The sequence below is a fragment of the Dermacentor andersoni genome, chromosome 1 (genome assembly GCF_023375885.2).
Source record: "Dermacentor andersoni chromosome 1, qqDerAnde1_hic_scaffold, whole genome shotgun sequence".
Taxonomy (NCBI): Eukaryota; Metazoa; Arthropoda; class Arachnida; order Ixodida; family Ixodidae; genus Dermacentor; species Dermacentor andersoni.
The window spans coordinates 33,761,297-33,785,008 of record NC_092814.1 but is presented as its reverse complement, the minus strand read 5'-3'; the positions used below and the strand labels follow the sequence as shown (position 1 = coordinate 33,785,008).

At 40.8% G+C, this 23,712-nt stretch overlaps 1 protein-coding gene across 5 annotated transcripts in view; it reads left to right on the top strand.

Moving 5' to 3' along the window:
- Window positions 1-23,712, top strand: part of Ae2 (anion exchange protein Ae2) — a 356,548-nt gene that overhangs the window by 281,850 nt on the left and 50,986 nt on the right. For 3 of the 5 annotated variants that reach the window (XM_050193754.3, XM_050193750.3, XM_050193753.3), the window contains 10 exons: window positions 8,652-8,986; window positions 12,216-12,355; window positions 13,339-13,441; window positions 13,688-13,839; window positions 14,544-14,722; window positions 15,092-15,316; window positions 18,350-18,501; window positions 21,345-21,471; window positions 21,556-21,753; window positions 23,448-23,555. In XM_050193754.3, the coding sequence (XP_050049711.1) occupies window positions 8,652-8,986; window positions 12,216-12,355; window positions 13,339-13,441; window positions 13,688-13,839; window positions 14,544-14,722; window positions 15,092-15,316; window positions 18,350-18,501; window positions 21,345-21,471; window positions 21,556-21,753; window positions 23,448-23,555 (1,719 nt within the window). The remainder of the gene's footprint in view (window positions 1-8,651; window positions 8,987-12,215; window positions 12,356-13,338; window positions 13,442-13,687; window positions 13,840-14,543; window positions 14,723-15,091; window positions 15,317-18,349; window positions 18,502-21,344; window positions 21,472-21,555; window positions 21,754-23,447; window positions 23,556-23,712) is intronic. The other 2 variants (XM_050193751.3, XM_072286088.1) reach the window with 2 other exon arrangements.

Here is a 23,712-nt window from a genome sequence, read left to right as displayed (position 1 = left end):
CTGCTAATTTCACCGCTCACTGAAACAGACCTCCATAAAACGAATTGCTGATGACTGCTAATTTGACGGCATGTCATGTAGAGTATTTACATAGTTAATTCACAAATACCATAGTAGCAATCAGCTGAAAAAAAAGTTTAGTGGTTAAAATTGAGAGCCAATCAAATGCAAGCGATGAAATGTTTCATGGCAGCCCTCAGTACCCTTTATCGACTATATGGCACACCCCTCCCGCAACGGTAGCAACCGAATGTCGTTATGGCGAGGCACGCATTGTTCGCGAAACCCATCACTTAACTACAACTTCAAATTGAAACCGTGCAGCAGTTTTTTACAGCACCGATTGCAATGCCTAAAGTATACTCGAGGTACTACAGCGCAGCTTAGGCTGCCTAGAAAAGGAAAATCCAAGCACCTTCTGCCTCACCATGTTTCTATCCAGTGTTGTTTAATTATACAAACGGATAACTATTCGCTTTGTTGGTACACAAAAGAGAACCTCGTAAACCTTCATAACAAAGACTCCACAAGCATTACATATTTAACTTGATTTTTGACCCTCCATCGGGGAATTATATCTTCAATATGTCCCATACTATTAATAATTGACGCTTCGGCTTCTTTCTGGCTGCAGCCATACAGTTCCAAAATCACATTTCACTAATATATTTTAGCCGAGCAGCCTGTCATGTATTCGTCATGTAAATTCATCAAGCAAGAAGCACCAGTAAATTGCTCAAGTGAGTTGAATGTGTATCACGGAAAAGGGTATATTGATACATTCCTTTTCGTTTTCTGCAAACAGCTGAAAGCCTCAATTAGCTTTGCTTCAAATTGCTGCCGCTTAAAATAAACACGTGAAGAACCACCTAATTTTGAGAAGCAGTTAAAAAATCACGCGGTGCTTGTAGAATCTAAACTGCTTAAGTCCTCATGTTACTGCCGAGCTTTTCTGTGAAGAAACACAAAAATTAGATATTATACCATGAACTTCTGTACTCGTCATGAGCAAACCTGTTCTAGCGGATTAAAATCAAGGTAACTGTTGTAGAAGTCATATATAGCCAGCGTTTGTGACATACTTGTTGCACCGCGGCAGGTAACTGGATTCTTATATGCTATGTTTTTGCAGTTGTCAATCCGTGCATAAAGAATAAGCAATGAGCTGGTCTGTGCTCCTTCGTCTGGCACTGTAGCGTTGCCTTTGAGAACTGTATTATCGTCTAAAATAAGCTCTTTGAATAAATTTTCGCTAACAAAGACGTCGTAAAAATATATTTGAGATGGCCGCCATAAGTATACAAGCAGAGTGAACAAGGGCGAACAAACGAAAACATCACAGAAGGCGCCCGGACACCGCCCGAACTGCAGCAGACGACAGGCGCGAGTCCATGCCCTGACGTCACGCGAGCGGCGCTTGCAGCACCCCTGTCGTTTGTTCTCGAGGCTATCGCGGCTCAATCTCGCGCACGCAAGGAAGGGAAGCGGGGAGGAAGTGCGTCGTCTTCCGTCGCGTGCAAAGCTCCGCGGGGAGAGTAGGTACTCCTGGCGGCCCACGCACTCCCGGGCCGCTGTATCTTGAAAGTCAACTGCGCCAGGGACAAAGTCTGCCACGTGCTGTCTTTCCGCGACTTAGTTCGTGTTGATGCTAGATGCAGCATGAAGGTCAATTCGCTCGCTGCTGCTGCCGCGCTTCCTCACTCCAACGTTTTGACAGTGAGTTTCCGTGGTCATCGAGTGAGATGCGTTTGTGTTTGCTTGTGCGCACGTGACACCATGCTTGTTGATTTAGTTGGCATGCCGATTTTCACAAATTTGTATGGCCGATAAAACTACTATCCTTGCTTCATATAGCTGTCCACTAATTTGCTATCGCAATTGATGCTTCGCCTTTCGGGTGAAACTGCGACATTTTAGATCATACTAAATCATACTATAGCTGGATTACTCACAGAAACGGACATTATTTGCACGACAAATTGAAACGAATAATTGACTAATTAACCATATTTACTCATTAATGTTTTAATTAATTACATTACTGCACATATTTCAATTTATGAATTGTAGACAGTGAGTTCGCAAGGTGTATCCACTTGTAATGAATTTCAGGACTGCACGAGTTTGTAAGTAATAATTTTCAAAGTGTCCGGTAAAATGCATTAGTGTTCCAATCACTTTCATGCTTCATTGCATGAAACAGCGTTTTCTTAAAATGTGAGTGGAACAACAGTACATTTTTACCGCCCCATATATGGAAACCGGTGCCATCCTCAGAATTAATTCCAAGTGGATTGCCTTGCGAACTCACTAGCTAGAAATATGTGCCTTGAAGTAATCATTTAAACATTTAATTAGTTTAACTATGTTATTTATTAAATGAAGCATTTTATTTTCTTGTAGAAGTAATGGCCACCTCATCGAGTCATTTAACTCAAGGGTTAGAATTGTGCTGTCTGCCACATGAAATATTTAAAATTTTGGTGCAGCTAAATAAAAGCACCTGTAGGGGGGAATATGCATGTAGTGCTGTGGGCACTGCAATCGCTTCGGCGCGAGACCCGAGCTCGAGCTACTGATGCCAAGAGCTAGGACTGGTCATAGAGAGCTACTTGTGGTCCCTCGGACGAGCTTCAATGCAAATGGAGAACACGCACGTATGTACGCATGTACGTGTGCGTGCGCGTACATGCATAAGCACAAGCACGCACACCGAAACCCTGTTAACTTGAAGCTGTAAAAACCGGGGGAAATTTCGAGATAAATGGAGTTTCAAGATAAATGTTCACGAAAATGTAAGTCCCTGGCCGCGCATCGACCACATAGAGCCTTTCGAAATAGGCATCAGTAGCCAAGTAGCCGCTAAATTCTGCGTGAAGGCTCAATATACCAGGAGCAATATTTTCGCTGGATCACTTTTGCAAGATAATTTGCGGCTTGGCATCCGATGTGTCAGGCATCTACAGGCAACGGCGATTGACAACAGAGCCAAGCAAACACTCTTGCAAGAAGGCACCGACATGTACAAAGCCTAGTGACGCAAAATGTCACGAAAGTGCTCGTATCCCAAAGAAAAGTAATCGACTAGGAACACCGCCCCAGGACTGTTATTTTAAATGTGTAAGCATTTCTATGCCTACCCAACGAGGAAGCCCATCCATCCCTCCGTCCGTCCATCCGTCACGTAAGACGATCCCCTTCAACTTTCAAGATGAGGCCCATAGCAGCAAGCGAATTGACCTTCGTACTGCCTCTCGCTTCAATGCGAACAACTAAGCAGCGAGAACACAGCGCACACAAAGCTATCAGCACTCGGCACACTCTGTCCCCATCGCAGATCACTTACAAAATAGGGCCTGTGCATCTCACTTCAACTTGAACTAAGCAGGAAGAACACAGTGCAAATGAAGCTATCAGCACTTGGGGCACTCTGTCCACATCGCAGATTGCTTTCCAGACAGGACCTGTGCAGCCGTGCCATATGCAGCCGCTGCCACTGGAGTACGGTTGATCACGCTTGATAATAGTTCATTGCGGATGGCTAAGGCGCTAAAGAGTGTTAATGGTTTATAATTATTGGAACATCATCAGCTCACCTTGCGCCGCCACCTGCAATAGTTTGCTTGCATCATCAATTCACCTTGTGCCGCCATCCCCAGCAGGTCGTGTCGTCGCCGAGCTATCATTTGTACTGGCCATAACAAGTTTCATAACATTGATAATGACACTAGGCTGCGCTGAGATGAGCAAGTGGCAAGGTGCTTATGCATACTTAGACAACTCCCAGAGGAGTTTCTACGTGAATTTATTTTAGCCATGCCTTCCACTCGAATATATGCCCCTCTTTCATACACCATTCTTGGCTGGCTTATCCCACTGAATATGCATGTGGAGCGTCGCTATCACCCCTGACGAAGCGCGATAAGAAATGGCGTCAGAAAGGACATGGCTACAAAATTGCCGCCCTGAAGTACATACCAACCATTCGGACCAGGCTAGGGTTGCCACCTTTGCCGAGGAAGAAACTGGCGCCTATTCATAAAGGGAGGGGAGGTGGAAGTGCTACTGCAGAAAAAAAATATGAAGAAAATTAAAAAAAAAAAGTGGTGGTACACCAAGTATGAAATTTGCATGATTAAAATTTTTTGAAGGTAATTTATTTATTGATATGAAATTTGGCAGGCTTTTGAAATCTTTGTGCTGTATAGTTGCAAATCATTTATTTAAATTATTTATTTACAAACAACCCAGCAACAGGTCTTGTAAAACACAAAGCACATGAATGCACTCTCACCAAAATGTGCAAGTCGGTCCACAGATTTCCTTTCATGCTAAAATACCTGCTCAACAAACGTGTTACTACAAGGCATAGCAAACACATGCTCCATGTGGTTCTGCAAATGAGGACACTTAAAAGCCGCACCAAACTTGCAGTGTAGACAAGAGGGATCTGCTGCTCCTTGCTGCACAATGGAAGAAGGTTGTCCAATTCCATCGTATAGTTTAATTTGCCATCTTGTCAGCTCTGACTGGCCCAGATGGCTGTTGTGAGCTCTTTGATTGGCTCAAAATGCCACCGATGCAGAATTTGACAATATGGCAGCTTCTTCAGCCAATCGAGAGGCCATAGCAGCCTTCTGGACTAATCATAGTTGACAAGATGGCAAATCAACCATACGGTGGCATTTGACGATGTCCAATATAGCACACCTGGACAGCTGATTTTAAAGCATTCCCCCTTTTCTCTACGTAATGGAAAGCCTACTATCAGAATCATCTATACCTTCAACAGTTCATCCAGGAGATGTCTGGAAATCATTAAAATGTAATTTTCAATCTGCAAAGTCTATTCTACTTACTGTGTACAGACACCGGTGACAGTGATAACTGATATCGCTGTCAACAGAAACTGACCAATTTGTAACACATGCGCTTTAAGCAGCAGAAAAGCTGTTGTATCACACGTTGAGATTGTAGCCTATAAATAGCCACATTGGCTTTTTATTGCTGTAGAGGTGTCACAGATGCATCTCTGCTTTACAAAATTTCCTGCCGGATACAGAATAAAACATGGCATCCTTGATGCCGTAGCCTTTGAGATTTGTTTCTGTTACTCAGAGGCATCTCAGAGGCAATATTCAGTACCTATGTCTCTGATCAAGGACGAATCATCATCATCATCGTCGTCATCATCATCATCATCCACTGCCAGGACGAAGGCCTCTCCCTGCGATCTCCAATTACCCCTGTCCTCCACCAATCGATTCTAACTATCGCCTGCGAATTTCTTAATTTCATCACCCCGCCTAGTCTTCTGCCGTCCTTCACTGCGCTTCCCTTGGCACCCATCCTGTAACTCTAATGGTCCACCGGCTATCTAACCTACACATTACATGTCCTGCCCAGCACCATTTTTTTCTCTTAATGTCAATTAGAATATCGGCTATACCCGTTTGCTCTCTGATCCCAATTGCTCTCTTTCCGTCTCTTAATGCTTTGCCTAGCATTCTTCGTTCCATCACTCTTTGCATGCTTCTTAACTTGTTCTCAAGCTTCTTTGTCAGTCTCCAAGTTTCTGCCCCATATGTCAGCACCGGTAAAATGCACTGATTGTACACCTTCCTTTTCAATGATAATGGTAAACTTCCAGTCAGGAGCTGACAATGTCTGCCGTGTGCGCTCCAACCCATTTTTATTCTTCTGTGAATTTCCTTCTCATGGTCATGGTTCCCTGTGATTAATTGACCTAGGTAAACTAACTCCTTCAGACTCTAGAGGCTGACTGGCGATCCTGAACTCTTGTTCCCTTGCCAATCTATTCATCATTATCTTTGTCTTCTGCATATTAATCTTCAACCCCACTCTTGTACTCTCTCTGTTAAGGCCCTCAATCATTTGTTGTAGCTCGTCCCCAGTGTTGCTGAACAGGACAATGTCATCTGCGAATCAAAGGTTGCTGAGATATTCGCCATTGATCCTTACTCCTAAGCCGTCCCAGTTTAAAAGCTTGAATACTTCTTCCAAGCACGCAGTGAATAGCATTGGAGAGATTGTGTCTCCTTGTCTGATCCCTTTCTTTGTAGGTATCTTCCTACTTTTCTTGTGAAGAATTAGACTGAATCAACTGAGACAGGCGACAGTGCATGTTAAACCACTAGTGTGCTATACCGAAAACTGTCTGCTGGTGTGCAGACACCTATGCGTTGTTGCGGTAGAGTTGGTGCAGTACAGTGGCTGGTTCTGTACTTGCCAGAATCTTGCGAGACGGAAGGAATGACTTCGCTTCCTTGCTTGCAAGGAACACCACTTACCCAAGAAACTATTCACAGAGTACACATACACAGATAGAGATAATTTGCTATAATAGGAAATAAACACGTTTGTGCCTTTGTAGGTATAACATAGTTCAAACCAACTGAGGCTTGTACATTTATTCGTAAGTGGACATGGTTTTGAAGGCCTCATGTGATGTTTTACTGCAGAATGTCACCTCCCATCATTTTTGCACTAGTTTCAGTGCTCCTTTTTGTTATTTGTGGGACAAAAGTATGCTTCTTCCTATCATTCCAAGTCGGGAACTTTTCAGAGGCGCTATAATCTCAACACACATTCCAGACAGTTGTTGATTCTTTTGAAGTGTAGGCCAACGTCCAGTTATTATGGTTGTGCAGTCACTCAAGAAATGCAGAATATCAAACACAGTGGACTGTATGGGGGACGCTATATTGTAGGCCGCATATGGTATAAAAGACCGTTTGAGATATCATTAAGTTTAAATGAACTTCCAATCTGTGAATATAAACTTTACGGGTTTCATCTTACCTGTAATTGCTAGAATAGGAGGCATGCTACATTCTTGCTGTTATAAAACTGGGTGTGCATAAGATTTGCATGCATGTGGTTCTTACTATGAATTCATAAAAACTGGGTGCAAATTCACTTATAGGGCACGTTAGAATTGGGCAAATATTCCCAAATAAAGCTCTCCTGTGCTAGGACATTTTCTATGACTTTTTAACTTTGGCCACTGGATAATTCAATGTTTTGTCAGTCCTGTGAAGATTGAATTAATGGAAGTCGACTGTATTTGATTTAATTTATCAAGTAATATTGTTTTATAAATTTTTGGTGGTGCATTGGTTATTGCAGAATTAAAGTGCACATTATGTTTTATTTCGTTTGCTGCTCTGCAGAAGAAAAACTTGTTCTTCTTTTCAGGTTGCCATTACCTTGGCTGCTATTTCTTTCTAATTATATTTAGAGAAAACATTTAAAGGGTGGCAATCATCTTTGCTTGTGCCATGATCCTTGGTTTCACAGCAAGTTCTGTAAGCACCTTCACAGTTTCTAACAGAACTGGGCAAGTTATTGTTGTTAATTAAAGTGTGTTGTTGTTTGCACTGGTATTTCAGTTACCTTTTTTTTCATCCATCAAGCACTTGCCCCTAGTTGTCAAACACAATAGGTTCATAGAACAGTTGTTTTACTTTACCCAAGCACATTGCATGAGTTTGATGCGTATACATTGTGTGTTTTCTGTAAATATGCGATCATTAACCATTCAATAATTGAATTATTTTAAAGTCTGGCCTCATGATAAGTGTGCCAAAATTGATGCTTGCATTTGAGTATTTTGACCTTGTTTTTAACATTTCACTTTCTTGTGTCATGTCTCAATATTTGTTTCTGTTTAATGATGGCACTCCTTTTTTTCTTTGTTTCTTGTGAGCATTTTCATTTTTCCTACTGCTAGTGTTGGCAGTAATGTTGCTCACCAAACTTGCCTATGCTCAGTCTTACTAAACTTGCAGTGCTGTGAATACTGCAGAAAATGTGCTGATTTGGTCACATAGCAGGGAAAAAGGTTGCACCAAGTTTTGATAGTGCTTATTTTTTGTATATGTTGCTGCTGTTCGAAAATACACAATGTTCTGAACTTCTTACCAAATGTTCTAGTTGTCCTATTATTAATAATATTAATAATAATGTTTGCTATAACACCCAGGAACAAGGACTTAGTATACAACATATATACATAGAGGAGACCATTTTTCCATATATCAGTTAAAGCACATTGTACAAGTTATAACAATATGGAGACATATTGTACAGAATGAAAACCCAGACACTGAAGAATATAAATGTGCAGTATGAGCAATAGATACCATAAACAAATTATGTACACATACAAGGGGCTTTCCTTTACTACACAGATTTTTAAATAAAAATGGCTATAAGCGTATGAAAGTAGTGTTCTTGCAAAGGAGTTAAGTTTTGTGAAATTGAGTAGGCATTGACCCATTGTTGCAAATTTTACTTCATAGTCTGCGAATTGATGTCACCTAGTGGACCCACAATTAATTATTATGATGACTATACTGAAACTAGGTCTATTTTTTACAGGGCTGAACAGTTTGGTACAATGGAACACTGTTAGTTTTGTTACATTCGAGTGCCTGGAAAAAGAAGCATATTTATATATGCCTCTCTTTATATCTTCTATGTTGTCCGATGACAATATAATATTTATTTATTATGTAAATAAATATTATATTGTCATTGTACAATTTCTTCTTTCCTTTTTGGTTTCTAAAAGATATATTTACATGGTCTTCAATCTAAAATTTTTCGCCCTAAATGTATTTGCTCAGCAGGACTCTGAAGAGGATGCTGATGACACCATTGATGCGGAGCTGGATGATGACCATGAAGATAGCAAAGTGGCAAAGCAGCCCAAGGATGCTGCAGAAGATGCTGCAGGTCCAAGTGGCCTTAAACATGGCACATCTGCAAAAGATAAAAAGACCATTGGTAGCCGTGAGCCACCTCGCATTTTTGTTTCAAGTGATACGGAGCCAGAGGTTGAGTTCCTGCCAGGTCCGGTAAAGCCACGGCCTTCAGACGTGTCCTTGACTGACAAGCCATTGAAGTCATCCTTAAAAAAGTCATCCATTTCCCCTGATGACCAGCCATTAGGAAGTTATGGGTGAGCCTTTAACCTTTTTAACACAGGATGCTGTTGTTGTTTGGTCTTAAAGATGATGTTTGCTTGCTTTAGATATTTTAGGAGGAAAGTTTATTTAGACTAGTCTTTTAGCATGTTCCCATTACTATCAATGACTGTTTACCTTGTGTGTGTGATCAATCATTGAGCATACTAGAAATTGTGTGGGATTTTTGGATCAAGCTTTCTTTAATTGCTGTGCATGAAATGATATAAAGAATTCTCAACCCCACATGCAAAGAAAGTGTGATTAGATTAGTAGCATATATGCTCTGGTGGCTTCCACTCTAATGGCTAGTGAGAAATTATAATCATCATCACCACATGTTGCCCAGCTATAGAAACAGTACTGAAAGTGTTCGGCATTTATTACCTTGTGTTCTACAGTTAAGCATGCATGATTCATTTATAACAAAGGCAAGACCTCATTTTCATTCAATGCTGGCAATTTCTCCCAAATTTTCTGCAACATTGAGGAAGATTTATGAAAAGCATATATTGTCATTCACATGAGAGTGGCATGAAGCTGTTAAAAAAATTCATCTAAGTTTCTTATAAAAAGAGCTTAAGAATTAATGTTTGAGTACTTGCCGCACATTGATAAAAATGCAGCTGAGTGAAAGTGCATTGCCATTTCGTTTAATAGTTCTCTTCTTCCAGCGAGATTTCTTGCACAGCATGTGCACCATACTTATACATGAGCTTTATCTTAACACTACCAGTATTAGGAATTAAAATGCACTCTAGCTGTTGGCTGCCCATAACCATTGCAGTTACACTGCACTTCCACAAAAAGGAAGCACTGAAATGCTACAAGACAGCTCCACTATGGGAGGCACCCTTCTATTTGCTTATTGCTAGTTAAATAAATATGAAAGAAGGTACGCTTTAATTAACATTTATTACTGGTGAAGTAAATGCATTAACGTATGTGCTACTAGCAGACTAGAGTACGCCAGCTCAGATGGACCTCGCTCTCTTTCCTGTCAATAAAGTCTCCCTCTCTACTTTCAGTATTGTTTTATGGACTTAGTGCCATGGCCATTAATCAAATAAGGTGAAAGCTCTAGTTGTCTGTATTTCTTTACAAGCCTAATTTAGAGCCACTGCACTGTTGTAGCATGTGCCTTTCTCTTCTAGTTGAGTGCATCTTCCATGTAAAGCAATTTAATCCTTCTAAACAACTTGAATAAACATGCCACGTTCATATGTAATGCCTAGAAACCATTGCTACTAGTCACTGTTTTGTTTCATCAGTTCTTGTTCATCCTAATTGTACATCTGTACACATAATAATTTAAATTTAAAATTTGTGGAACCAAATTTTTTTGTGGGCCATGGTTCATTGCCATGATGTAAAAAGTGGTAATGCATAGGTGAGACATAGGCTTTCATAATGCCAAATGAAAACAGTGCAAAATGTACGTGCAAGAGAGAAGATGAAACAACTGCTGACTGGAAACTAAAGGCTTTAATGTGCTCTTGGCAAAATATATAAAGGGATACAAAATGTGAGCACATAGAAATATGTGTAGGAAAGAAGCCACTTTTTGTGGTCCGCAATATCAGTGAAACACAAAATCCAGACTGGCATGACAGAGGGGGACATTGTCAGGTGTTACGATAGTGCATGGAAGAAGGCGGCTATAAGTTTTCAGCATGGAACTTAACCAATTAACAAAAGCCAGCACCTTGGTGGATTTCCTAGTGCATGCCTCAATTTATATTCTCAAGCTGCTGTTGTTCGCCCATTTTTGGTGACAGATCATGCACTCTTCAGTTTTTGGCTGTGACTAGAGCCAGCTAGCCCAGTTTTTCATTTTCACTGCACAGTGGCCACTTTCTGGCAATCTTCGGGGCCAGGTGTATGCAATAATTCATTTTTTGCGTACTGCGGGAATCCCGGGTAGCGTATCCCATCGCTGTCATACAGTTGTTGCGACTCTGTGTCTGAGTGGTCATTACTGTTCCGTGGCTGATGATTTGCCAGGTGCCGGGCGGTCGAGAGGTCTAGGGCGACGTCCAAGCGATGAGAAAAAGTGTTTAATCGTTAAACTGTTAATCGTTAAATCATTAAACAATCGTTAAACAATTGTTAAACTGTTCACAAAATCCCGCCCACGATGTCACATCGTTCTGCTGGGCTCCGCCTACAATGTTGCACGTTCACCCCTGCATACAAGGCATCAACGTGGCAAACTGGGAACTTGATGTCAAAGTTGTTCCCATGGAAGTTCTTGACATTGGCCCCTTTTATCAATTAGTGGGCCATTCGTGACGGTCCACTTGTCAATGTCAGGTTCCGGCAGAGTGGTCTTCACAGTAATCATTGCTTCCACGAAGGGCGGCGGCTGTTGTTGCCTCAATATTGAGGCCCTTTGTTTGCGTGTCACAGTCTGTCGGGTCCAGTCTAGTCCAGGTGGGCGCTCGTCTTGCCCATCACCTTTGGTTACGCTGATTTACTCGCCGGCTCCCTGGTCCTGAGAAAGCAACGATGCAGCATGAAGAGCCTTTCATAGCTGCACACTCACCGGTGGATCACTAATCGTCAAGAAGGAATGCTGGGTATAACAATGCTAAATGCCAATCGTAACAATATGTAGCTTAAAAAAGGCAAACTTAATTGAGAAGAAGCAGGCACTAGGAAAAGTAGCAGAAATAATCCTATTTCTACAATGGCACATGAATATATAGCAACAGGATTGGTAGGCTTAATGTTGTTTCTGTTGAATAATGTTGAAGAAACACCTGCTTTAATTTCTAGTTATAAGTGTTTGACATTTGTGAACTTCATTGAAGCTGTTATTCAGGAGTGAGTATATGTGCAGATCACTGCATCAAATGCAGGGCAATAAAAAGCCATGAAGAGTCAAAAGAGGAGTGGGCTAGTTGGCCATCCATGAGTAGACATGAAGTGCAAAATGACACATGGGACAGACAACCAGACATAACCTTTCTATATCTCCAGTTCCCTGTCCCCTGTGTAATGTTGCGCTTCAACTCTACTCCCTTCTGGTTTTCATTAAAAAATAATGTCTACAGTCCCCCCATTCCCAACTCTTTGTTTTGTTAGGCCCAACTCCAGTTCGTTTTTATTACCCCTGAATTTTGACACTTTCAGCCTTAAAATTTTGGTGAAGTTCTATAAACTTCCATAACTATGGTCAAATCAACTTCTTTAATAGTGTTCTCTTCTTGTAATGATGTGCAGCTTCTTTCCAAATCTGGACACACGAACTGCAGATTATGGAAAGCAGTATGCTGACGTCCCCTTATCATCAACTGTACGAGATTCTTCTCAAGAGCAAAACGAATCTGAAGGGGGACAGCACAAAGTTGCTTTTATTTTGGGTAATTACTGTTTTGTTTTTTGTTCTGATTTCCTTGTTGTTCTGAGGTCTTTTCACTATAATCACCATGAATGTAACATAGCTCTTCATTATGTTTACTGTTTAATGTCACATTTGCTTCCCAGATGTCACATATCGATGGCAGTTGGCACTTTGGCTAAATACTCTGCTTGCTGTCATATATAACAGATATGCCTTGAAACATCTTGTAAATGTTCTTGCAATTCATATTTCTTCACACGCCACATACCTCACAACATCACTTGAGAAGTTAGCTGTTTATTAAATAAATTCATGATGCTAAGCTGCAATCACGGTGTAGGACATATATCTCTAGAGAATTTTTCTGGAGCACGTCTCTCAGAGACGCAAGCAGACGCAGGACGATGCGCAGTCAGCTTGGCTGCAAAATGACGAGGAAGACAATCTCTTTAGGCCTTACAAGAAGTGCCTATATTGACCGTTGATTCAAAATGATGTTACAAGATGGCTCTCTGATCATAGGGCTGTCAAATGAGCACACGTGATTTGGCATTTTTTGTTGAGAGGCTATATGCAATTTGTTAGAAAATGATACCAGAACAGTGCATATTTTCTACAGAATGGCATTGCCATCTCTCATTTGACAGCCCTATGATCAGAGAGCCATCTTGTGACGTCATTTTGAACCAACGGTCAATATCGGCTCTTCTTGTAAGGCCTAAAGAGATTGTCTTACATCATGGTTACAGTATATGCATATACATGAACTTAATTAAGCATATCAGTTGCACATGCGTCATGCACCACTCTTTGGCTTAGTAATTCACTATGCCAATTTCTTGCTGCTCCCGCATCTTTTTGTGTGTCTGTGTATTTATATGACAACTTTTGAATCTAAGTATGCACTGTCTGGCACCATTGCTGAAATAGTTTGATAGTTTCTTAGCACTCTAGCTTGATTAAATTTTTTTAAGTACTTAGAAAAATTTGTCTTTTTTAAAGGGTCAGACTCCACGGAAGAAGCATCTCCACCACAGGTATTAGTGAGTGACTTGCAGCCTCCATCAACATCTAAAGGACTGGAACCATATCGAACAAAAGATAGGTAATGACTTCTCTGTAAACGAGGGAGCAGCACTCTCAATTCTGAATATAAAATCTCTGTAGCATGCCTTATTTCAGATGTCTGCACGTCGGACGCACATAGTAGTGGCGGGTCTGCAGTGCTAAATACAATTTAGCACTTTATTTTTACTATACTTACCTATTTTATAGTTGCATATTTTTTTGCAATAAACTGCAGCAACTTGTTACATTCAAAGAAATTGTGGCATGTTTCTTTCTTTGCTAGGCATCACCACCATCATCATAGGCACAAGCGACGTCGGTACATTTATGACCCGAGCCTAATGGTTCTTCATGACGCTGAAGATAAATACAGGGTCATCACAGAGCCTGAAGAAGCCATGACTCTGCAATCAGCTGATCTCGAAGAGATGGCGAGTAAGTTAAGTTGTGAATTTTCATTTTATTGTTTGTTCTTCAAGCATATTGGTAGATAGCAATACTATAACGTTTTCAAACAACTTTTTTTTCCTTCTGAGTAATTTTTATTGTTCTGCACCAATGTTTCCTAATGTTTCCTCTTTTTGTCTCTTTCTTTATTTCCTTTCTCTTCTTTAATTGAGAGGATAAGGTTGAGATCTAAGGAGCACTGGCTCAAAATTGTGTCTTTTTTTTTCTTTAATTTGTAATTGTCAGCTCATCACAGTGTTAAGCCTCAATTTCTTGGGAGTACAAAAAATAATTTCATCACCTCTTAGTGAGGCCAGTCCAAAACATGTCACAAGTGTAGTGCAGCTTTGGACATGAAGGAGAAGGCAGTTTCGGATTATAAAGAGGACCTAAAGAAAGTAAGATGATACAAGACTGTGTGGTCTTGCTTTCTTTGTGTTTTGTACACAGTTTGGCTGTAGGCTACAATAGATGTGCACCAGCCAAATCAGAAAAAAACTAAACATTGTTGACACAAATTAAGTTTGTGATTAAGTATTTAATGGTTGAAATATTGCAATAATGTGATTATTCCTGCTTTCTTCTGTATCTTCATAAAGCTTTCATCTGCTTTAACCAGCAAGCACAGTGTATTTCCTAACTTTTGTTGTTTAGCTATAGTGTTTTTGACATACAGGTATTTCTTATTTCAGGCCATAGGTTTGAAGACCAGAAGGGCATGCGTCGGCACAAAATTCTTGCCAAAAACACTGTGCTTTCATTCATGCAGCCTGCGTCTGAAGATTCTTCTGAGAAACCACCTCCTTTAGGTTCTGGAAAAAGATACTCTGTTCCATTCATGAAAAAGCTTTATGATCGAAAGCCACATGAGGTAAGTCAAAGGTGTTTAGGAACACGCTTACATTGGGTGGTATTGCAAGAAAATAGTTTGCAAATAGTAGAAAATAAAATGGTACAGCATGAGCATGAACCCGCAACTTGTCCAGTTGGATTCACTTTCCCCCAAACAATTAGCATCTTGTGTCCTCCAGTGTTGTCGAGCCACTTCCCTTTACTAATTGCTCGTTGTTGTTTGTACTGTACCGTATGCAGAACAGGGTCAGTTCACACCACAGATCTGTAGTGAAAGAAGATTAACCTTTTGAAATGCTTCATTCCAGTAGGATTTTAATGGCTTGAAATAGTATTTCCCTTGAATATTTGAAAGATATATTTGCCTGTCTGCTATTATGCTGCACAGGTCTTTGTGGAGTTGGATGAGCTGGTGCCAGAAACATATGAGTGGAAAGAAACGGCACGTTGGATAAAGTATGAGGAAAACCTAAAAGAGGATGTGGAACGTTGGGGCAAGCCACATTTAGCCTCATTATCTTTCCACTCACTACTTTGCCTGCGCAAATGCATTGAACAAGGCACTGTGCTGCTGGACCTTGAAGAGAAAGACCTCACAGGCATTGCCAACAAGGTAGACTTTTCTTTTGTATCTAAGTGCTAAGCTGTAGTGTTATAGTTTCATGCAGCATTTTCCCAGAAATTAGCATATCAGGGGAGAGGGGGGGATATACTGTAAGTGTCCCCTATAGTGGACATGTACATTTAGTCTGCTGCCGAAATGCTGATTGGCCGGTGGTGCCTGTCTCCTTTTCACGTGTATCCCAGCCCAGTCAATCAGAACTTCAGCTACAGATGAAATTTATGTGTTCATTAGGTGAACACTTACGGAATAAGTCCCAAGAACGAACTACAGGGGCGCTGCGAGCACCGCTCGATTGACGTCGGGGCACGGACTCACGCCTGTTGTCTGCTGCTGTTCTGGTGGTGTCCGGGCACTTTCTGCAGTGTTTTCGTTTGTTTGCTCTTGTTCCTTCTGCTTTCATACTTATGGCGGTTGTCTCAAATATGTTTTTGCAACGTCTTCGTTCACGAAAATTTATTTAAAGCACTTATTTCTTAGACGACAATACAGTTCCCAAAGGCAACGCTATAGTGCCAGCCGAAGGAACGCAGACGAGCCCATTGCGGGTTTTTCATGTGCGGATCGACACTCGCAAAAACATAGCATATAAGAATCCAGTTACGATACCATACCTGCCGCGGTGCAACAAGTATGCCACAAACACTGGCTATGTATGACTTCTACAACCGTTGCTTGGTTTTAATCCGCTGTTACCATTGCATGAAGAGTGTGCCATATTGTCGATAAAGGCTGCTGAGGGCCGCCGTGAAACATTTCATCATTTGCAATTGGTTGTCTCTTGATCATGACCACGAAATTTTTCTGTCAGGCGATTGCTACTATAATATTTGTGAATTAACTATGTAAATAGTCTTCATGACACACCATCGTGTTAGCAGCCATGAGCAATTCGTTTTATGGGGGCCTGTTTCAGAGATCGGTGCAAGTAGCAGCAAACATTTTCATGCGAAATGCATGCCCAACTCCTTTTTTTTTACGCATTAATGAAGTGGCTATATTCCACTAGAACAACTCACCAGAGTAATAAGAATCATGATGACAGCTTCTCTGGGCAGTGTCTTTCTAACACGGATAACATGTTGATGCCAAATATTATGTAAAATGCAATGCCTTTCATAGTGAAGTACTAAGGTAATGTTAAGTGTTTAGCAAAGCATCATACACAACTTCACAGGTTGAATTTTGAGACATTCCTTTTATGCAAAATTTATGGACAGACACGGCGCACATATGCATTGCAAAACCAGTAGACCCCTTCGACGCTACTTAGCTTGCGATATCCAGGCCGCAAATTTTCTCGACTCATGCACTTTTGAAGAAGGAATTGTGGTTCAGGCATGGCAGCAGAAAGAAGCAGACATACCCTTCAATAAGTACGGCTCGAGCCACCTGTACCCCAAGCATACACGAAGGGAACGAGCGCATGCCACAGCCGAGCGAGCCGGAGCGAGCGGTGTCCTGGCCATGACGTCACACGCGAGAGGCCGCTACTCCAAGTTCTCGCCACTAATACCCCCCAGCTGAGACATATATACACCACTGTGCATGGTCCTGTATCAGGCTACAGGTATAGTAGCTGAAAGTACTTCAGCTGCACCTGCTGTGGCTTCTATTTCCAGTGTATTGCATGAAGCTGGAAAGGAAATACCAAGTTTATGCTAGCACCAAAGGTGCAGGCTACAGCTATTGAGAGTGTAGGAGAGTGCAGGACATGGTGGCCATTGGCAGAGTATGATACAAGGTGACAGTGGTAAAGTGCATGTGTAACTTCTTACTTAGCAAGCACAGCCAATTTGACGAGTTGCCAGGTAGCTGACAGCTTGCAGGAGTTTTGAACTGCTTATTCTCATGCGTTACTAGTAGCGTAGTGGGCTGCCAGATTTCGGCCCATTTGGCACAAAATGATCGGTAAATTTATCACTCTGACCTAAAAGAAGTTGTTTATATGAATTCAAAGGAAAGTATTCCTTGTTTAAAATAAGATTTTATGTTCATGACTTTCTATAGGAATTTTAATGGGAAGTGAGATTACTTCATTATGTTCATTAACTCGTTATAACCCGTTTCTATATTATAAGGTTTTGCATTACTGCAATAAAGCTTGCCTGCAGCACCTCACTCACAATTTGTTCATATTAGTATATTACTGGAAATGCAGGTAGTACAGGAAAGCTGTGTTTTTCAAGAAACACACTTGGATGAGCATAGAACCCACAAAACATAGTGCTGCAGGGAATCTGAATTCAAATTTTTTAAAGTAAATATACAGTTAAACCTCAATATAATGAAGTTGGCAAAATCGGCAATTTGCTTTAGTATACTGTATCGATATTTGATTACATTGAAATTAGAACTTTTATGAAATAAGTACAGTTGCCAATGGAGTTTTCTTACACAGAAGCAGCCCCAAAATTTGTTTAATTATCAGGCAATCAGAAAGAGCAAAGTTGAATGAGAAAGAAATTAATTTTGTTGAATTTTAGAGTTGGCGATGATAGATACGCTTTCATGCATTGTCAGTGATGTCTTCACATTGGCTTTGCGAAGTGAAGCCAGCCACGCTTTTGTGTACACTACAACCCTGTGGCTGATAGTGTCGCCTACAGTGGGAATATGCCATCGTGAAAAGCAAATGCTTTGTCTGCCTCTCGCTTCAACACATCTTCGAAACTCGAGGTTATGGAACCTCTAGCACTAAACACATGAGAAAACAGCATACTTGATGCCAAACCATCTCGGCATGCCCACTCTTTGTGCACGCGGCACATTACCTCTAAGGCAAGGTACCCAGGCTGCATATGCACTCAGCCGCACTGACAGCCATGCGCAGCCGTGGCCAAGATAAAAAAAGGAGACACACCAACCTGCGGGCCAACCTGCATGTTGCACAGTTTCAATTGATATGCAGTTGTGTTTTGGAAAAAAAAAAAGAGATACGGAAAATTTAATTAACAAAAAATTCAGAAAACTGCTCCAAACATAATTTTTACAATGTCTTGCCCTCCCATGGCCAACACTTAGGTGGTTGACAACATGGTGCTGACAGAGCAGATATCACCAGAAAGCCATGGTGCTGTTTTGCGTGTGCTTCTGTTGCGTCACCGGCACGCTGCTGAGAAAGGCTTGAACACTTTTCTTCGTCGCAATTCATCTGGTACATTCACAGCACTCAAGTAAGTGATATGGTAGTTTGTACTATAATTTTTTTTCTCGTCATGCTTACTTGAAATTGGTTGAATGCGACAGTATTGCATGTCAGTGTAAGGATACTCCAGGGATTGTACTCTGGGTTTCATCTTACTTGGAGGAAATTCACTTTCCACATATTTTGTCAACCAACACCTTATTCTTACATTATTTGGTGACTTTGTAGGCTTTGGTATTTTGGTAGACTTTGGTAGACTTTTGTAGATATTTGGTAGACTTGGTGATTGTTCCGTGACCTGTTTTTCAAACCTCTTAGCAGCAATGTCATTGACAGCTTTGTAGCTGATTATGGGCAGTGCATCGCTCGCAAATGTATTGTTGTGAAGTGGGAAAGGATTGGTTAGAGTAGAAGCCAGGCAACATGGAAAGTATATTGGCATTAAGCTGTGCGATGAATTCTTTGGTAGCCAATATATCTAACTAAGGTGACCCAGATGCCATCTAGCACAGGGTGCTGGTGCAGTACCAATGTGGAAAAAAATTATATTTGCCTGCCTTGGAATGAGACTTGAAATCTAATACCCCTATCACACGGCAAATCTAATGTCGTTTACAATGAATGACATTCGCTCATAATGCCATTTATTTGCTGTCACATGGTAAAGTTTAATGACACTAGTTGAAAACAACATTTCCAAATGAAGGAGTTCACGTACGAAACTCGTTTGCATTCAATTTGGAATCGAATGTGTATCCTCGACACCAGGAGCCTAACGGTCAGCTTCACATACAATACATGCTTTTTTGTTGTTTAACAAAAAATTATTGCTTTGTCGATTTTATTACCTAATTATTACTTTAATAATGTTTAAGTGCATCACAATGCACAATTACAGAAAGCTACTTTCATTTTGGTGACTAGACGGCTGTGCTTGGCTTTGGCTGTGGTAGTCATGTTTGTTCGCCCTGGAGCATCGGCTGTGGCTGCTTCGATTGACTCGACGTAAATGCACGCATGTGTTTTGCTATGGTACAGTCTGACGATGTGGATATTAGGAGCCCGCATGCTCATCAGTGCAGTGATGACACGCAACTGTCGTTCTCGTTCCTCTTCAACAGAGGTAGGGACGCGCCCGTCGTGCTTTCCGCCATGTTGCTTGTCTGATCTTCAGCTTGTCTTGACTTGACTTGGTTGGCAGTGTCGACAAAATAGTGATTGCAAAGCATGGTGTGAAAGGGAGGATCACATTTTCCAACGGAATTTAGCATATTGGAAAATAATTATTGGACAGAAGTGGGCTTGATACTTTTCTTGCCTCTCTCTTTTTTTTTTACTATCAGCAGTGTCATCGTTTTCAAATGACATTAGCCTTTGCCATGTGAAAGCACATGGTGACAATGACATTAACCTCAACAAATGTCATTTGTTGGAAATGACTTTATATTTGCTGTGTGACCGGGGTATAGACTCAGAATAGGTCATTGTATTTTGCTATCATCTCTCCTGAAAAAAAAAAATTAAAATTGTGGAAGTACAATGTAAGCTTTTGAATGTGTTTTTGTAAAGGTTAAAGCAAGCACTTAAGAGAGCATTGAAGTGAGCAAGTTACAGATGTGCAAAGCTTTCTGCACTAAATCAAAGATTGTTTAGTTTGAATCTAGTAAGAAAATAGTTGTGTTTGTGGAGGACTACAATGTTAACAGTTGCAATGTTTAGCTATTCGAAGAAGCAATAACTTTTTTAAGGGGAGGTTAAAGTACTCTAGCTATAAATTGCAGAAATACCTGTTTTACACGGTTTTTACAGAAATCAATGCAAAGCTCAGGGGCTTCTTGAAGATTTCTTTTAAGGGAATCTACAAAAAAATTGCAAGCAATGTTCAAAGAAAGTTTATTCTTTTTCATTTCAAAGTATTTTTTTTTTCATTTGATTTTTTTTTTGGGGGGGGGGCAGAAGTTGTTCATTCTACACCTGTAGCTATACCCGCCTCCTTTTCTTTTATTGGTTGGCTAGAAATGGCCACTTTGTCAATTCCTAATCTTGGAGCAGATCAAGGAGGTGCTTTAAAGTTCCTTTAAGTATTTAAACTATTTGTCCATATTCTCGAAGTCTCAACAAAAAAAAAAGAGCTTTTTTCTTTGATACATTGCTTCTCATTGACTGCTTTTTCTTTTTTTAAGAATTGAATGTATGCAGTGCAATCCATGGTTAGTGTGAGCATGCAAGTGCATAACTTGTGTTCTCCAGTGCACCAGCTGTGGATGTTGGTGGAAGCATTGTTTGAAGCACTAGCTGTCCATGCATTGCACAGGTGTCAAGGGTGAACAAGTGCCACATGTAGGGCATTAGAGAGTTTTAGCTTGTCCACGAGCTTCTTACTTTTTGCAGATTACCAAGTTACCGGAGACTTAATCATGAGTGGCCGTGTTGGCGCTGCCACTTGGTGGTGCATAGCTCAACCAGACAAACACAGAGCTGCTATTGCAGTAACTATGTTTTGTCCACTTCGCTGCTGGTGTCAATTTTTGGCAGACATTGCCTTCTTAAATTTTTTGCAACAAGAACACTCACACACTGTGAAAGCTTATCTAAGTAATTGTGGTTAGACAGAGTTTCACAAGATGTTGCTATCAGCATTGTTGCTGTTGTATCCCTATCTGGTAACCTGGTAAACTACAAAACGTAAAAATTTTGTAGGCTAGCTAGAACTCTCTATAGTCTGCTACAGAGCCAGCTGCTGCCTTGCTTTTCTTCTAGGGAAATTGCTTGGTCACATCAATGGCACAACAATAAACTTAAATATACGGATGTTCACCCACAAGATCATCTTGCTTAAAGGTTCAATACATTTGTTTCCCTTTTTTCCAGGTCACTGCGGTCAGCATCGCTTGTTAGCAACTTCACATCTTCATCGCAAGACCATGTAAATGGAAATGCTGGAAACCGCAGCATGCCTTTGCTTACTGCAGATACACGCATCTCTATTGACAAAGGCGTAACTACTCTTCCATTCAAAATTTAAGGGGGATAATTAGGGTAGAACTTTCATTTGATGTGCCTTACATATTCTTTATTGCAGACACGTGACGAGACTGAGCCGTTTCTTCCTGGGTGTTCCACGGATGATTTGCGCAAGCCTGATGCCAATATCCTCCGAAGAATACCCGAAGATGCGGAAGCGATCGCCGTGCTAGTGGGAGGTTTAGATTTCTTGGAGCAGCCCACCATTGCCTTTGTCAGACTGGCGCAGGGGCAAGTGATGCCTAATTTGATGGAGGTAGGTGATTGCTGGATGGTCACTCATGTCTAGTGACACCACCCCAATGTTTCATCCAGCTCGAACAACCCGCAGTGTATCAATTTCTGCGTATAAGTTACCAGATATTTTAGTTTCTTTTCATTGGTTTCTTCCTAACAACTCGTGTTGTATAATCTACAATGTAATGAGGAGTCTAGAAGTTCTGTCTAAAAAGAATGCAGTGGAGAATGCGATAGGAAGTATAAGTGACCAGGGCTTTTGCATGGTGACATGTTGTGCAGAAGGTTGCAGGATCTGTAGCGGTAGCATTTCGATGGCGGAAAAATGGGAAAACGCCTGTGTACCATGCATTATTTGTAGGCTAAAGAACACCGGGTGGTGAGAATGAATCCAGAGATTCCCACTATGACCTGCCTCATGATAAGATCATCATTTTGGCACGTAAAACACCAGAATATAAATATTTTTTTTTTCATGGTGTTAATGACCAGTTTGTTGCGATTGTCTCCAGGTTTAAAAATGGGTAGCAGTTGGAGTGTGAACCAGCATTATCAAGAAGAGTGCACTGTTTTAGCAATGCTTTAGCAAAAAAACAAAATTCATTGTTTTTACCTCAAATCACAAACTTGGGCCACATATAGCTGCAATCTGCACCTTAATGGAGTAGCCCTGGAGCGTGAATATATGCATATGCATAAATACTTGGAAGTGACACCTAATTTGGCTTTTCATTGGGTGCCTCTGTAAAAAGGTTACCCTAGGTTGTTTGGCAGGCTCAAAAGTATTTCAGTAACAAAGTACTGTGATTAACATATTTTAGCATTCTTTATTGGATTATCGTTTGGTTTATTGCCTATTAAAAGCTTGCAGTAGGCTTCCAACAGGACTTACGCCACACGCACTTTGAACTAGATAGGTGAAGATGCTTATTGCAATAGGATTGGCAGTGATAGCTGTGAATGCAACATGCAATGACCTGCCAGTAGATTTGTTGGTACCACAAAGGAAAACTCGAGTGTGTGCCAGCATTTTCACATGACATGAGCGGGTGAGTACTGCTGTGAAGCTGCCGTGGCATGCGCCTACTGCTCTCGATCGCACCGCATGCCTTGTACCTTGTTCACAAAAAGATCTAGTGGCTGGAAATCTTATCATATGATCACAGTTTGGCGATGCACTGAATAATGGTGTTGAAAGAGATCGTCTTCTTTGGGAACGTATGAACAGGTAAAAAAAGAGTAGCTGTATTGCATCATTTTTTTGTTCTCAATCGCAAGCGTTGGCACCAGAAAATCGTTTGTAACGGGATCATATTAACGAGGTTCTACTGTATATCCTGTGTATTCACATAATGTGAGCACTATTTATGATATGTCTTTCTGATACTTACGCCTTTTCATTTGCATTTATTTTATTATCTGTATATCTAATGGATCCATCACAAACCAAATTGACTAAGGATCCATATGATTCACCATATTATTGTTGTCATGTTTCTTTATATATAAATTTTCTTTACTGTATCTATGTGCCAATACTCAGACCACAGTGCTATTCCTGGAAAAATTAGCTAATTAATTGGAGACCAGGAGTCTTTCGTTTTTCTTTACTTTTTGCCCCTTAGCCATCATAGCTAATTATCCAGTAGCATTTCTTTTTTCTTTGTAGCATTTGCCTTAGCTAGAGCCTTTGTGAGTGAATTTTGCTTGCAGGTTCCTATCCCTGTGAGATTCTTCTTCATTTTGCTGGGTCCATCAAATACTGATGACCTGGACTACCATGAGGTCGGTCGTTCCATCTCCACCCTGATGTCAAATACAGTAAGTTTCTTTAATTATTATCTACATCTCTTTCCTTGTACTTAAATACATGTTACCCCCCCCCAAAAAAAAAATCATGTTTTATTTGATTGTATGTTTGAACCATCCTGAAAAGTCTTGGGATATGTAGAACTGGGTTAACAGCACCTATTGCCAA